The sequence below is a fragment of the Bombina bombina genome, chromosome 2 (genome assembly GCF_027579735.1).
Source record: "Bombina bombina isolate aBomBom1 chromosome 2, aBomBom1.pri, whole genome shotgun sequence".
NCBI classification, from domain to species: domain Eukaryota; kingdom Metazoa; phylum Chordata; class Amphibia; order Anura; family Bombinatoridae; genus Bombina; species Bombina bombina.
The window spans coordinates 909,906,161-909,923,679 of NC_069500.1; the positions used below are offsets into that span (position 1 = coordinate 909,906,161).

At 38.9% G+C, this 17,519-nt stretch overlaps 1 protein-coding gene across 2 annotated transcripts in view; it reads left to right on the top strand.

The window, feature by feature from the left end:
* Window positions 1-17,519, top strand: part of ABCG2 (ATP binding cassette subfamily G member 2 (Junior blood group)) — a 409,410-nt gene that overhangs the window by 10,478 nt on the left and 381,413 nt on the right. The window contains exon 1 of one of the 2 annotated variants that reach the window (XM_053703300.1): window positions 2,283-2,340. The exons of the other annotated variant lie outside the window; for it this stretch is intronic. Coding sequence (XP_053559275.1) covers window positions 2,298-2,340 — 43 coding nt within the window. The 5' untranslated portion in view covers window positions 2,283-2,297. Of the gene's footprint in view, window positions 1-2,282; window positions 2,341-17,519 lie in introns of those variants that run through there. 2 annotated transcript variants of the gene reach the window in all.

Consider the following 17,519-nt stretch of genomic DNA (forward strand, 5'->3'; position numbering starts at 1 on the left):
AGCATACTTTTTTTTTACTAAACTGGGTACTGGCAGACACTGACAGCTGCCAGTACCCAAGATGGCGGCCATTAAGGCAGAGGGGGAGGGTTAGAGAGCTGTTTGGTGGGGGATCAGTGAGGTTGGGGGCTAAGGGGGGGATCCTAAACAGAAGCATGTGTAAATATGCTAAAAAAAAAAAAAAAAAAAAAGCCCAAATATACCTTTTATTTTAGTACTGGCAGAGTGTCTGCCAGTACTTAAGATGGCGGGACAATTGTGGGGTGGGGGAGGGAAGAAAGCTGTTTGGGAGGGACCAGGGGGTCTGATGTTTCAGGTGGGAGGCTGAGCTCTACACTAAAGCTAAAATTAACCCTGCAAGCTCCCTACAAACTACCTAATTAACCCCTTCACTGCTAGCCATAATACACGTGTGATGCGCAGCGGCATTTAGCGGCCTTCTAATTACCAAAAAGCAACGCCAAAGCCATATATGTCTGCTATTTCTGAACAAAGGGGATCCCAGAGAAGCATTTACAACCATTTGTGCCATAATTGCACAAGCTGTCTGTAAATAATTTCAGTGAGAAACCTAAAGTTTGTGAAAAAGGGAACTTTTTTTTTTTTATTTGATCGCATTTGGCGGTGAAATGGTGGCATGAAATATACCAAAATTGGCCTAGATCAATACTTGGGGTTGTCTACTACACTACACTAAAGCTAAAATTACCCCAAAGAGCTCCCTACATGCTTCCTAATTAACCCCTTCACTGCTGGGCATAATACACGTGTGGTGCGCAGTGGCATTTAGCGGCCTTCTAATTACCATAAAGCAATGTCAAAGCCATATATGTCTGCTATTTCTGAACAAAGGGGATCCCAGAGAAGAATTTACAACCATTTATGCCATAATTGCACAAGCTGTTTGTAAATAATTTCAGTGAGAAACCTAAAGTTTGTGAACAAATTTGTGAAAAAGTGAACGATTTTTTGTATTTGAGCGCATTTGGCGGTGAAATGGTGGCATGAAATATACCAAAATGGGCCTAGATCAATACTTTGGGTTGTCTACTAAAAAAAATATAGATACATGTCAATGGATATTCAGGGATTCCTGAAAGATATCAGTGTTCTAATGTAACTAGCGCTAATTTTGGAAAAAAAATGGTTTGGAAATAGCGAAGTGCTACTTGTATTTATGGCCCTATAACTTACAAAAAAAGCAAAGAAGATGTAAACATTGGGTATTTTGAAACTCTGGACAAAATTTAGAAACTATTTAGCATGGGTGTTTTTTGGTGGTTGTAGATTTGTAACAGATTTTGGGGGTCAAAGTTAGAAAAAGTGTGTTTTTTTCCATTTTTCCTCATATTTTATAAAAAAAAAATTATAGTAAATTATAACATATGATGAAAATAATGGTATCTTTAGAAAGTCCATTTAATGGCGAGAAAAGCGGTATATAATATGTGTGGGTACAGTAAATGAGTAAGAGGAAAATTACAGCTAAACACAAACACAGCAAAAATGTAAAAATAGCCTTGGTCCCAAACGGACAGAAAATGGAAAAGTGCTGTGGTCATTAAGGGGTTAATGTCCCTTTAAAAGCTGGGGAAAAACAATCAATAAAACAAAAGAAATACAGTATCAGGATTTTAAGAAGAAAAATAAACACCAATCCATGCTGAACATTATGTTGTTCAAACAGTGGAAAATATTTCCAGCTTATAGGTATAAAAGTATAATGTATAAAACTTAAAGGGACATGAAACTCAAAAAAAATTCTTTCATGATTTAGAAAGAGCATGTCATTTTAAACAACTTTCAAAGTTACTTTTATTTTCTAAGTTGCTTCATTCACTTGGTATCCTTTGTTAAAAAGAATATCTTAATAGGCTCGGTAGCTGCTGATTGGTGGCTGCACATAGATGCCTTGTGTTGGCTCACCCATGTGCATTGCTATTTTTTAAACAAATGAAGTGATATCTAAAGAATGAAGTGAATTAGATAATAGAAGTACATTTGAATGTTGTTTAAAATTATTTTCTCTATATGAATCATTAAAAAAAATAATTTGGGTTTCATGTCCCTTTAACTGACGGGTTTATGCTACTTTTACTTATACCTAGAGCACAGAATCCTCTGCTGTTCTCTTTCACTGTGCATCATGTAAATACTGGGCATGTGTTAACTTGTACAAACATTAACGTCTGATTATTTAACTTCCCTCCTAAAGCAGCCTTCTAGACACAATAGGGTTAACAGTAGAGAAAGCAGTAACATCCTGTGCTTTGTAAGCATTAAGGTTCCGGAGCTGCATGTTTCTCTATCCAGCAACATGGCTGTCTGCGTTTACATTAGGTAACATTTTTTATTTTTTGCATCTTGAGTTATGATTTAATTTACTGTTTATGTCTATAATCAGGGAACTGTATGTAAACCATTATAAAATACAGCTAACAAAAAAAAGTTATTTGTAGCGAATCCTGCAATTGTAATATGATAAAGAGTCAAACTTTCTTAATACTACAGCTGATGTTTTTAAAAGGAATTAGATCCATGCATTCCTGTAGACAGCGTTTAACACAAATGTTCATAGCATTGCATTTAAGGTTTTATATCTGTCTGCAAGAACGTTTGCATATGAAAAGCTAGCAGTAATCTAACATTATTATATTATATATCATATTGTTGTTTATTTATTAGATCCGTATGAGTAGTCATTGTCTTGTATGTATAAGAAGCTTGTGAGCAGTGGACTGCAGTATTGTTCTTGTTAAATTCTTTGTTAAATAAATACCTAGGTAGGTGTCTGTAGTAATATATGGCAGAGAAAAAGTGCTGCCATCAACATTTTGGCAAACTACGGCTCCAGTCACATGCACACTCTTAAGCTTACATACCTGATTTTCAACAAAAGATACCAAGATCATGAGGAAAATTTGATAATATAAGTAAATTAGAATGTTTTGTGTGTGTGTTTTTATTATTGCATGTTGAATCTTGAAAGAAAAAAATTGGGTTTCATGTCCCTTTTAAAAAATGTTCTTTTATAAACTTAAAGGGACATTTATACACTAGATTTTTCTTTGCATAAATGTTTTGTAGGTGATTCATTTATACAGCATATACCCAGTTTTTTTATTTATTTAAATGGATAGTTTTGCTTATTTTTAAATAACATTGCACTGATTTTCAGACTCCTAACCAAGCCACGTTGTTTTAAAGAATACTGATGTATACCTACCCCAGCTTGCTCCTGTTTGTGTAAAGGGTCTTTTCATATGCAGAGGAAAGGGGAGGTGGGAGTGTCTGTTTTTGTTTTTGCTATACACCCATTTTTAGTGGGTGTTCCAGCTAAACTTTTCAACTGAGCTAAACTGGGAGATTGTAAGTAAGTTTTTAAACTGTTTTATACGGGATGTTTATATCAGTATCTGTGCATATTATTCTTTATAGTAGTGTCTATTACATGCAGTTATATAACTTTCAGAATGTATTAGAGGGCTTTTGTTTACTTTTTATGGATATTTTTGTGCTGAATAAACACATTTTCATCGAGTGATAGCAATAGATACCTTGGTATTGAGTGCACTTCCTTCTTGTTTAAATGTACACAACTTTTACTTAAAGTGATGGTAAACTTGACGTATTCACTACAAAGCGTCAACACAAGTGTTATTATTAAGTATGAGATTCATCCATGAAGATTATTATGCCTACAAAAGATTTTTTTTTATATATATATACAGTATATATAAATATATATATAAAACAGTAAAAAAGCTGGTCTGCCTCTGGGATTGAATATATATATATATATATATATATATATACAGTATCTAACAAAAGTGAGTACACCCCTCACATTTTTGTAAATATTTTATTATATCTTTTCATGTGACAACACTGAAGAAATGACACTTTGCTACAATGTAAAATAGTGAGTGTACCGCCTATATAAAAGTATACATTTGCTGTCCCCTCAAAATAACTCAACACATAGGGCTCCATGTACTAAGCAGTCAGCGAGCTACCCGCAACAAATCTCGCGTCAAAACTCGCAAACTGATATGTACAAAGCCATCAATTATGTTAAAACTCGCATCTTTAAAATTGCGAGCGTACTTATCCGCCAAACCTCGCTACCGCTCCATTTTTCACTGTAATTAGACACATTTGACCACCAACTCGCCAAAAAACGAATGTACTAAAAAATCTATTTGTCTGCTCGCTACAATTTCCGCTCCCACCTCGCTATTTTTGCCTCGCCACCTTTTAGGTGGCGGGCAAGGTACAAAACAATAGGAAAGTCAATCTGGACGCCAGTCTAGACATATATAAAAGGCAGTAATATCAGCATTGTACTTACAGCATAACTGGCGTCTAATTTGTCTCTCATTTCCATGTACATAAATTGCGCCCAATTTGTCGACTGTAAATAAAGAGTAATCTATTTAAATTTGTATTGTTAGTTGTCAATCTTTATAATTATTTTTATATTAATATTTATATATTATCAGATCCAGATGAAGCCATATCCAAATTGTAAATAAATATTACAAAAATAACGCTCTGTTATCACTCTTCAAAAAATTTTGATCAATAATAAAGTTGTTTAGATAGGTTGAACTTTTATAGGAGCAAAATTCTATTCCCGCGACTACTATGATGTTCGTGACACCTTGCATGTCACGTGTTAATAATTGGCCAGACAATTCAACTGAAAGTTAAGTACCATCAGCTTAGTCGCGGCGAGCGAGGCGTCAAATTTATCAACAATCCGCAACTGCTCGCGGCGGGCTAGACTTGTCTATTTATGATAAAATAATTTTTATTGAAATAACATCATTGAATACAATATCGGTCTTTTACAGTTGATTACATTATCAGCTTGTCAGGCATATAAACCCTTTAGTTCCTAAATTTAACAGTTTGAGGTTTATCTTTTTTCACATGGAATTACAACATACAATCAAGTCTCAAAGTCAGTAAGGCATACCTGATATATTTCTTATGAAAGACACCTATCTCTCATGTGGATTTTTATTACAATAAAAGAAAACTAACTAAACATAACTTTAGGTCACTAGAATGTACTCTTGATGTGTCACACCTCTGAATATGATATAGTAAACTCAATGTAGTCTTCATAATTATGTCTCTCCAAAACTCCTACCTTCTTCCCACTCCCATCATGTTTCTTTTTACTGTTCTATCAGGTTAGATTAGGATAATCATATTAAGGTGGATGCATTATCCAATAGAACCAAATCCTTTGGAAATTTTCCGTCGTATCTAGAATTTTTGCTGCCATTTCGTATAGAGAATATGTTAGTTTAAATCTTTCTAGTATCTCGCACCATGTCGGTACTCCCTCTTTCCAGTGTCTGGCTATTCCTATTCTCGTGACTGTGCAGAGTATTCTAATGAAGGTATTAATATGCCTATTAAAGTTTGGAAGTGGAGCATTTAATAACGCCTGGGAAATGGTCAGTGATATCTGTTCATCTAGAAGGGTGCTGAGAAATACCGATAGTCTAGTCCAGATGTGAGTCACACCAGGGCACTCCCACCACATATGTATGTATGTACCAGTCGACTCACATCCACGATAACAATTTCTACTTCTCCCCTCAGTGTAGTGTGACGTTTTGATTGGGGTTAGGTACCACCTAAAAATGGTCTTAAGGCTATTTTCTCTTAAATCGGCACTAATTAGTCCCTTACAGGAGGAATAGAACAATTCCTGCCATTCGCTTATCTCTAGTGTTGAATGTGTATCTGTTTCCCAGTTGAGCATGACCGCTGGTTTATTTTCATTAATTAAGTTTTGTAACGCAAGATATAACAGTGAAATGGATTTCTTGGGTCTAGAGGGGGTACAGCACAATCTCTCCAATGTAGTGCTAATCTGTTTGTGCATGTGTGGTATATATCGATTTAGTGCAGATGCAATCTGTAAATATAAATACCAATGTAGGGGAATGGGTGTCAACTTTTCTCTTAGTTGATTGAAGGTTAGTGGTTTGTTATGTGCTAGCAAGTCCCCTACCCGGTACAGACCCTTGTTTTCCCATTTGTCTAACTGTCTTCGGTAGTCATGTGGAATAAGGTATTTAAGTGGCATCTTAGAGGAAAAGCTTGGCATCAGTTTTTCATTTTTCGTTAGTGTTGTCCAATGATCAATCGAAAATATTGTGGTTTGGGAGTATTTTTTGATTTTACCTTGGGGTTGAAGTCTGTCCCAAACCAAATCTCCCGGGGAATCTAATTCTCCTATCTCCTTCTCTAGGTCTATCCACACCAAGTATTTTATTGAGGATCCCATCAGCGCAGTTTGGGCCAGCCTAGATGCGTCGTAATAATTAAGTAAATCAGGGACCCCTGCCCCCCCTAATTGTCTATGTCTAGTTAGTACTCTATAAGGGAGTCTCGATTGCTTTTTGCCGTTTACAAAGCAGATAATATCTGTCTGAAGGGTTTTTAGGTCTTTTTTTGGGACTAGTATAGGCAAGGTCCGAAACAAATAGAGGATTCTTGGTAATAGGTTCATCTTTATTGCAGAGATCCTGCCATACCAAGAAAAGTTAAGAAGCTTCCATTTAGCCATATCTCTTCGCAATTCTCTATACATAGGGAGATAGTTTGTATTATATAAATCACTATAGCGAACCGTTAACTTAATTCCTGGGTATTTAATATATGATTTGGCCCATGAGAATGAGAAATTCAGTTCGATTAGTTTTTTTGTGTGGGCTGGTAAAGATATTGCTAGCGCCTCACTTTTATCCATATTGATCTTATATCCTGACACAATAGAGAACCTCTGTAGGATATCATAGAGGCCTGTTAAAGACGTAAGGGGTCTGGTCAGCGTCAGCAGAACATCGTCCGCGAAGAGGGTGATTTTATAGTCAGTGTCTTTAATTTTAAGTCCTGTTACATCGGGGGAGCGTCTAATACTAGCCGCCAGAGGTTCCATGCATAGGGCGAATAGCAACGGGGATAGTGGGCATCCCTGCCTCGTGCCATTTCGTATGTAAATGGGCCCAGAGTGATGTCCCATGGCACCTACCGTAGCCATGGGGTTAGAGTATATGCTTCTCAAGGCTTCTACAAAAGGGCCTCCAAATCCCATTCTGTCCAGAACCGTGAACATGTATGTCCAGTCAACTCTGTCAAACGCCTTCTCCGCGTCCAATGACAGGACCAGAGAAGGCGTTCTAGTGTGGTCTAGGTGATTTATTGCAGTGATTATGCGCCGAACATTGTCCGGTGCTTCTCTACCTAAAACAAACCCTACCTGGTCTGGGTGTACTATGTTCGGGAGGATATATTTCAACCTGTTTGCTAAAATCTTAGTGAAAATTTTCAAGTCCTGATTTATAAGGGATATAGGTCTATAGCTGGTGCAGCATTTCGGGTTTTTCCCTGGTTTAGGGATGACAACTATTTTAGCTCTTAGAAGATCAGATGGAATCTCGTAACCTTGCATAATATAATTTGAGAATTTAACTAAATGTGGGGCTAATGAGGCTTTAAATAGTTTATAATATTCCCCGGGCAGACCATCCGGACCCGGGGCCTTCCCTGGCTTTAGATCTTTGATAGCCTGTTGTACCTCATTAATAGTGATTTCCTTGTTAAGGTCATCTCTTTCTGTTTCTGTAATGGAGGGGAGTTGGGCTTCGTCTAGTAATTTAGTAAGTATGGTTTCGGTATGTGGGGAATGGCTGACATGAGTTCCCTCGTATAACGTGCTATAGTATTGAGCAAAGCAATCAACAATTTCCTGCGGGTGGGATGTAGTGGTGCCGTCTTGTTTTTGAATTTGTGGTATTGTAGCTAATTTTGTTCTCTCGCGAATTCTATTCGCCATATATCTGTCGGGTTTATTAGCATAAATATAGTAATTTGTCTTGAGTCGGAATGCTGCTTTTACCGCTTGATCATTTAGAATTGCTGCTAGTTTTGTGCGCTTGTCATTGAGTTGCGTAAGTATACTTCCAGATTGTGTAAGTTTGTGTTGTCTCACTAGCGTGTCTATCTCTTTTTGGAGAGTTAATCTTTGTGTGTTGTTTTTGCGGAGTAAGATAGATTTTTCTTTAATGAGCAGTCCTCTCAAGTAAGTCTTATGAGCTGCCCATGTTGAAATAGGATTATCTGTAGATCCTGTGTTAATGTCCCAATACTCCAGCATACTTTGTGTGATTGTGTTGTGGACCATAGGATCTTTTAGACAGATTGGATCGTATGTCCAAACTCTTTTCCTATTTGGTACCTGAATACTGCCTAATTTGAGTTGCACTATAGAGTGATCCGACCACACACAGGAGTGAATGGACGAAGTTATCAATATAGGTTGTAAGAACTGACTAACAAAAACATAGTCTAATTTTGTATATGTCTTATGTGCTGCTGAAAAAAAGGTAGTGTCGTCTGTGTGACCATATAAAGCTTTCCAGGAGTCTATTAGAGCAAGTGTGGTTAGGTGATCTTGTATTAGTTTAGTCATTTTGCATTGCTTATTCTGTTTATTAGTGAGCGTAAGGTGAGATCCTCTAGATTGTAGCGTAAAATCTACATTAAAATCGCCTGCCAGAATCGTCCTCGTCTGAGACCACTCTGTCAGAAGGTGTGTAATATGTCTAATGAAAGTATCTTGTTTATCATTAGGAGCATATATATTGCATAGGGTAATATCAGTTCCCTGGATCTGACCTCTCACAATTAGAAATCTACCTTCCTTGTCCTCTATTGTTTCCCTATGTACAAAGGGCAATGAAGAATGTATAAGTATAGATACCCCACGTTTTTTTGTGTCTGATGTGGAGTGAAAGTGTTGTGGAAAAGCCTTGGTCCAATATTTCGGTATCTGAGCCTTCATAAAGTGAGTTTCCTGAAGGAAAACTATATTTGCTTGTAAGGATTTATACTGTGTGATTGCTGTCCTACGTTTGATATCTGAATTCAGACCCCTAGCATTGTGGGATATTAAGTTAATGGTCCATATATCCATATTTTATAATGTATGTATGATCTCTAACATGACCATTGCTTTTTAAGTGTACTTTGAAATAAGGATCTAAAACTGTTTTGCAAGCAATCAGGGAGAGACACATCATATAGTCATTCATATTATAATTTACCTTAAATCTTCTTCTTAGTAGTCGTGACACCTTGTGAGGGTCTGGGTAAAGATACCTAGTGTGTGACCGGTTGAATTTAGTGACTGTGTAGTATGAGCAATCCCATACTGAACTGATAACATTAACTAAAAAACAAAAAATAGAACAATAAAACAAAAAAACAGTAACGTGTAAATTGTATATAACATCTAATAACATTCGGTGATTACACATCTAGGCGGATGTGCATTGTAAAGCTAGATGCGTATTTAAGGGCAGTCTTAGTATGATAAAGTTCAGATTAATTTTAGGCTACCTCCAAATATTTGGCAGCTCCAAAGACAGTCTTAGTAGGTGCATAGCATACCTGTTTTGTCCGCTGAAGCTAATGGCTCCAGAGGAGAAATAAACATGAAACCCCTTCTTTCCCCCCAATCTAAATATACATTTAACAGATTACAGAAGTGTACTCATCTGCAACTTGTCCTCAGCGTCAGGAGTCCATTACTGTCGAGGTCCTCCAGGATTATTGCAACTCAGTTCTGCTTATCCTTTGGTTAAGTTCCTGATATGGTGTTGTAAACTGTTTCCAGCATTAGGAGTGTATTCCTGTGAGGGTCCCCCCCAAATGCTGCAACTTGATTTAGTTATGTTCAAAGTTAAGTTCCCAATATGATATTGAAAGATTGATGGGACTTCAGGTTCTTTGCTTCTTCTTTGCCACCTTGGACCATCTGTCCGTTGGTTGTTGGGAGGGCTGATGTATCTCTTTGTTTCCCTGGGATGAGGTAGGTATGTCTGGGCAGTTGAGTTTGAAGTATTGGCATATTTCTGGGATCTCTGCTGGATCTTTAATTGACAAATTCTTCCCATCGTGTTGAATATTGAGGGAAAATGGGAATCCCCATCTGTAGGGTATCTGGTTTTTACGTAGAAGTTGTGTGAGAGGGCGCAGGGTACCTCGCCTTTGCAGTGTTCTTAAACATAAATCTTGAAAGAACTGGATAACTGAGCCTTTAAATTTGAAAGTCGGGTTCTTTCTTGCTGCTGTCATTATCTCCTCTTTTTCTCGAAAACGCAGCATCTTTATTATTATATCTCTTGGTGGATCTCCTTTTTTGGGTTTTGCTCGTAAGGCCCTGTGCGCCCTCTCTATTTCATATTTGCCATCTTCTTTATTATCTGTAACAGCTTGAAATAGCTGCAAAAGAAAATCAGGCAGCTCCGAAGGTGTGACGGCTTCGGGGACTCCCTTCAACCTTAGATTGCATCGGCGGCTTCTGTTTTCTAAATCCTCCATCTTGTCATGAATTTCAGCTATATCTTGTTGATGGGAGGCCATATTTTGGGACAATGCACTTATCTCTTCCATTGTTGTCTCCTCTTTCTCTTCGAGTGATTCAACTCTGGTTCCTAGGTCTTTGATATCCTGTTTAATATCTGCTAGACTAGTGGTAACTGTGGTCTGTAAGGTATCCATCTTTTCCCACATCTTATCGAAGATCGTGTTGATGTCTTGTTTAGATACAAGATTATTAATATCTGCTTTTGTTGCTGGGGTTAGATCTGCATTAGTAGTTTGGGAGTCTGTGTCAGAGTCCATGTCTTCCTCTGATGGTACAGTATCTGTCCCTAGTCCTTTATCTCCTTTAGATGACTTAAAAAAGGGATGTTGCGATTTTGCATTGGGTCCTGCTTTATTCTGTTTTCTAACAGACATAGTTGTCCCCTGCACCAACAAATATATTTTATGCAGAAGGAAAAAGAAAAGAAGGGGAAGGGGAATATTCTGTCCCTTGTTTGTAGTCAGATAAATCAAGCCGGGTAGGCAATGCTAAATATAATATCTTTGAGATCCGAGTATCAGTGTCCCACTACCTCATATGCTGAATTGACATCTGGCTTCATAGAACAGTTAGCATATATAGACATTTGTGCCTCAAATAATTGTGCGGTTTGTGATGAGCTACTGTCTCTTAGCTGCCGGTATATAACTTTCTGTGGGCCTTCGATATCTGCCTTTCACATGCTTGTTCCCCTAAATAAATCTTTGGGGCTTTATGGTATCATCTGGCTCTTGCCCTGTGTAGGGGGTGAACTTTTCAGTTGCTGGATAGTTGCTAATGGCTTTGGGATATATCTATATTGTTGATTGCGCATTTACATTTTCCTTGTCATATACCGGATGCTGGGGCCCTGTCATTTGTGATCTCTGTTGCTTAATCCTCTGCTCTCTGAAGCTTTTTTGCAAGGGTCTCAAGATATGTACATTTATGCCTCTGCATGCTATGTGCTGGCTCCCGGTCCCTGTAAGCTGTGTAATATGTCATATGCCAAAGATCCTATCAGGATAGTGTAGTAATGGCGGCTTATAGCACTATTCAGTTCCCCCTCCTCTTATCTCAACTATGTGTTGCGTTGTATCAAGTGGCTGATTGAGATCTCTTACCGGAGCCGGGTTAAGCTGTGTTACGGTAACAGATGGATTTCATCTTCATCCCCACTTGCTTGTTTCCATGGTCCTCTGTGACCGGCTCCCTTAATGGCGGGCGCTCTGAGGTGTTCACTGCGTGGGTGTCTGTTTTGAATCCTTGCCGTGCAGGCTCTCCTCAGTGTGATTTACCTCGACTCAATTTTGTCCCACTAGTCTCATGGAGATTGTCTGCTAAATTTTAGCTAGTTTAGCTCATTATTTGAACTTTTGCAGCTTTTTATCTGCTTTCAATGCACAGAGCACAGTGATTAAGCAGCCATCACTGTGCTCCTCCAGGCTCCGCCTCCGACTTGTCTATTTATTGGGGGAATATTAGTACATAGCGACAGCGGACACCATTTCGCCCGCGGCGAGTAACGGCGAGTTTATCCGCGTCTACAATGACGGATGAATTGACGGCTTAGTACATGGAGCCCATAGCCTATTAATGTCTAAACTGTTGGCAAAAAAAGTGAGTACACCCCTAAGTGGAAATGTTCAAATTGGGCCCAAAGTGTCAATATTTTGTGTGGCCACCATTATTTTCCGGCACTGCCTTAACCCTCTTGGGCATGGAGTTCTCCATAGCTTCACAGGTTGCCACTGGAGTCCTCTTCCACTCCTCCATGACGACTTCACAGAGCTGGTGGATGTTAGAGACCTTGCGCTCCCCCATCTTCCGTTTGAGGTGCCCCACAGATGCTCAATATGGTTTAGGTCTGGAGACATACTTGGTCAGTCAATCACTTTTATCCTCAGCTTCTTTAGCAAGGCAGTAGTCATCTTGGAGGTGTGCTTGGGGTTGTTATCATGTTGGAATAATGCCCTGGGGCCCAGTCTCCGAAGGGAGGGGATCATGCTCTGCTTCAGTATGTCACAGTACATGTTGGAATTCATGGTTCCCTCAATGAAATGTAGCTCCACAGTGCAGGCCCAGACCATGGCACTCCCACCACCATGCTTGACTGTAGGCAAGACACACTTGTCTTTGTACTCCTCACCTGGTTGCCGGCACATACGCTTGACACCATCTGAACCAAATAAGTTTATCTTGGTCTCATTGGACCACAGGACATGGTTCCAGTAATCCATGTCCTTAGTCTGCTTGTCTTCAGCAAACTGTTTGCGGGCTTTCTTGTGCATCATCTTTAGAAGAAGCTCCCTTCTGGGACGACAGCCATGCAGACCAATTTGATGCAGTGTGCAGCATATGGTCTGAGCACTGACAAGCTGACCCCCCACCCCCACCCCATTCAACCTCTGCAGCAATGCTGGCAGCAGTCATATGTCTATTTCCCAAAGACAACTTCTAGAAATGACGCTGAGCATGTGCACTTAACTTTTCTGGTCCACCATGGTGAGGCCTGTTCTGAGTGGAACCTGTCCTGTGAAACCGCTGTATGGTCTTGCCCACCGTGCTGCAGCTCAGTTTCAGGGTCTTGGCAATCTTCTTATAGCCTAGGCCATCTTTATGTAGAGCATCGATTATTTTTTTCAGATCCTCAGAGAGTTCTTTGCCATAAGGTGCCATGTTGAACTTCCAGTGACCAGTATGAGAGAGTGTGAGAGCAATAACACCAAATTTAACACACCTACTCCCCATTCACACCCGAGACCTTGTAATACTAACGAGTCACATGACAATGGGGAGGGGAAATGGCTAATTGGGTCCAATTTGGACATTTCCACTTAGGGGTGTACTCGCTTTTGTTGCCAATGGTTTAGATATTAATGGATGTGTTTTGAGTTATTTTGAGGGGACAGCAAATTTACACTGTTATACAGGCTGTACACTCACTATTTTACATTGTAGCAAAGTGTAATTTCTTCAGTATTGTCACATGAAAAGATATAATAAAATATTTACAAAAATGTGAGGAGTGTGCTCACTTTTGTGAGATACTGTATGTATATATATATATATATATATATATATATAAATATATTCATCAATGCAACAAAAGTCAATACACCTGTGATCACTGACACAAGTTAGAAAGCCTGTGATCACTGAAACAAAATTGAGTACACCTGCGATTTTCAATTAGCCTAATTACATAGTAACATAGTAGATGAGGTTGAAAAAAGACCGAAGTCCATTGAGTTCAACCTATACAAATCTAATATACTTACAAAAAAGCTCCAGTTTTGCTTAAATTAATCCCATTAAAAGGTGACCCATTTAATAAAAGCAATCATATACCTGATTTCTGTTTCTAGCCAGAAATGTATCTATTTTCTTTAATGTATCTAAGGTATTGGCATTCACTACCTCCTTTGGTAATGAGTTCCACAATTGTATTACTCTTACAGTGGAAAACCATTTCAGTTGCAGGAGATTAAATCTTTCCTCCAGCATTAAATATATATAAAGTAATCATGTCACCTCTCAAGCGCCTTTTTTCTAGAGAAACCTCATAGCTTAAATTCTCCATTCCCCTTATTAGCTTTGTGTCCCTTCTCTGAACTTTTTCCAAGTCTGCAATTTTTTTTTGAGATCCGTCCCCAGAACTGCACTCCATACTCAAGGTGAGGTCTTACCAGGGATTTATATAGTGACATAATTATGCTTTGTTCCCTTGCAACAATGCCTCTTTTAATACATGCTAGTATCTTATTATCCTTAGAAGCCACTGCCCTGCATTGTGCACCCATCTTTAGCTTGTTATCTATTACTACTCCCAAATCCCTTTCCTCCTCTGTTTGGCTAGGTCTAGTCCCATTTAAATAATACATTGCATGCTTATTTTTACTTCCAAAATGTAGAACTTTGCATTTTCCTGTATTAAATCTCATTTTCCATTTACCTGCCCATACTTCTAATTTTTACAGATCCCCTTGTAAATCAAGTTCATCCTGCTCTGAGCTAATGACCTTACACAACTTTGTATCATCTGCAAAAATAGAGATGTTGCTATTTCATCCTTGCTCACAGTCATTAATAAAAATATTTAAAAAAACAGGGCCCATTACTGATCCCTGGGGGACTTCACTGATTACCTTTGTCCAATCTGAGTATAATCCATTTACTACTACTCGTTGCTACCTGTCTTTTATCCAGTTATTTATCCATGAGCTAACATTTTCATTCATTTATTTTTTTCAAAGTATTTTATTGAATATTTTGAATCCAAAGTTAACATCAAGTTTAAACTTATACAATAAAAAAAAAAAAACATTCTATGTGGAACATAGTTCAACAATTGCAATAGTATACAAAGTTTCAAAATAGTGATATGCTGGTACAAATATTGTCCATATTATTAAAATATGAAGTAAACAACTATGGTATGTCACATCATCAGTACAAAATCGGCAACATATTCTTTGATGAGGTCATCTAATGTCTACTTTAATGACTTAAAGCTCACTTAACTACTGAGTGTTCGATACAAAAGGTCATTAAGTTGGTGGTTAGAGTGGACTGACAGGAACAGGGTGGGTTAGGGGAAAGGTGGTATAGGGGGCAAGTAAAGAAGCTAGATGGGGAGAGAGGAAGAAGAAGAAAAAAAAAAAAAAACAAAAAAAAAAAACAAGGGGAAAGCTGATTGGTTTTTAATATATATAAAAGTTTACCTTACTTATTTAGCCAAGCGTCCCATATTAGCCAATAGGTGTCCATCTGATCAATTGAGTTGTAAAAGTATCTCTCCATTTTTGCCATATAGTCAATCACACCTTTAATTTCTGAGAGACTTGGGGGTTCTAGAGATTTCCAGGATCTCGCTATGCATAGCTTAGTAGCTGTGAAAATGTATACCAGCAGTCTCCTCAACTTCAGATTTATATCTCCTGCCATTATATGCAGAAGAGCGCTAAGAGGGGATATCTGAGTCATTAATTGTAGGGAATTGCACATGTCCTTAACCTCTCTCCAGAGTGAGGATAATTTCGGGCACTCCCACCAAATGTGAAGGTCAGTCCCTTCATCTCCACACTCTCGCCAACACAGGGACGAGGATCCTGGATACATTTTGGCAAGTCGGGCAGGTGTCCTGTGCCATTTCAACAGTACCTTAACATAGACTTCCAGCATAGTGACACAATGTATAGTCCTTTTCTTGAGGGAAATAGCATTGTCCCAGCCTTGATCATGAATGTTGGTACCCACCTCCCTAATCCATGCCTTATATTGCCATGGTACCCCCTGGATAAGATCAGATAGGAGTAGATTACAGTGTAATGTGAGGGGCTTAAAGTGCTTAGAGCCCTTACTCCATTTGACCTCCCATGGAGTGGGTTTCCTAGTAGAAGTAGTAAGAAAGCCCCATGTCTTCAGAAAACTGAGAACTCTCATGGATTCAAAGGGAAAGCAGGGTAGAGCCGGATGAAACCTGGCCTGTATCGATGGAAGGTCTAGAGTTTGATGCTGGTCAAAAAAATCTCCAATCGCGGAATATCCCCTCAATACCCAGTCACCTGAGTGAATATTCTTAAGGCCCCAAATTAGACCCACTGTACTATGCATCGGTGAGGGATGGGGAGCAATTAAAAGTCGATTCCTTAAGGATTCCCAAATTACCAAGTTATGTTTCACTATAACATTATGAAGATAGGGTTTTAGTTTCCTACTATTGGGGATCCAAATTAGGTTCATCAATCCCAGGTCTTCCGGTATCCCCGAGGCCTCTAAAAGATACCAGCCTGGTCTATCTTCTTTAATGCTCCATGTAGTGACATGCGATAGCCTTGCTGCTTCATAGTAGGTGAAGATATTAGGTGCAGCTATCCCTCCTCGAGGGAATGGTCTGTGCAGTGTATTATAGGCTATTCTGTGCGTCTTGTGTTGCCATATATAGTCAGCGAAAAGCTTATGTATATGAAACAGAGTGGATTTTGGAACATTAAGCGGGATGCATCTAAATATATATAGAACCTTCAGAATCAAAGACATTTTAACCGAAGCAACCCTGCCTAACCAGGATAGCTCTTTAAAGTCCCATTTGTCTATTAAACCTCAGAGATTATGAAGCAGTAGACTATAGTTGTCTCAAATAATCTGGTCCGGATCTGCACTTAAAAGTATACCTAGGTGCCTAAGGTTCTGCGTAGACCATGAAAAGGAATAGAGAGACTGGAGCCTTAGTAAGGTTGGCTGGTCGATTTGTATGGGTTATCCCTCCGTCTTGGTATAATTGATTTTATAGTAGCTTAGTTCACGTGGTGAATCACGTTAAAGACTGTGGGTATGGAAGTCAATGGCATCATTAGAAGCAGGGTTACATCATCTGCAAAAAGGACTATATTTTCTGGGGGTGACAAGAAGGGAATCCCTGTAATCAGGTCATCTTGTCTAATTTTCTGGGCAAAAGGTTCCATTGCCAGTGCAAATATAAGTGGTGAAAGGGGGCAGCCTTGCCTAGTTCCATTGTGGATTGGAAACTCTGGAGAGCAAAATCCCATGCCACTCACTCTCGCATGTGGGGTTGAGTATAAGGGCCTAATTGCTGTAATGAATGGTTCGGGAAACCCAAAAGAGTGAAGGACTTCCCAGATATAGTCCCATCTGACTCTGTTGAAGGCCTTTTCAGCGTCCAACGACAGAGTCACCATAGGGATATTTAGTCTATTCACTTCTGTGAAGACTGAGATCAACCGTCTAGTATTATCTGGTCCCTGCCTACCTAACGTGAATCCGACTTGGTCGTGATGTAGTATTGTGGGAAGTAAGTGGACAATTCTGTTGGCGATTAGCTTCGAATGGAGCTTAGTATCCAGGTTAATGAGGGAGATGGGACGATAATTACTACATTCTGTTTGATCGTTTCCTGGCTTGGGGATGGGGATAATAGTAGCTTCTAGGAATTCCCTGTGAATCTCCTGAATCCCTAATTTCATTAAAGAGGTTCTTCAATATTCCCATAAGTTGTGGTTTCAAAATGTACCTGTGAAGCCGTCTGGTCCAGGGGCTTTGTTGTTTTGTATTTGCTTTAGAA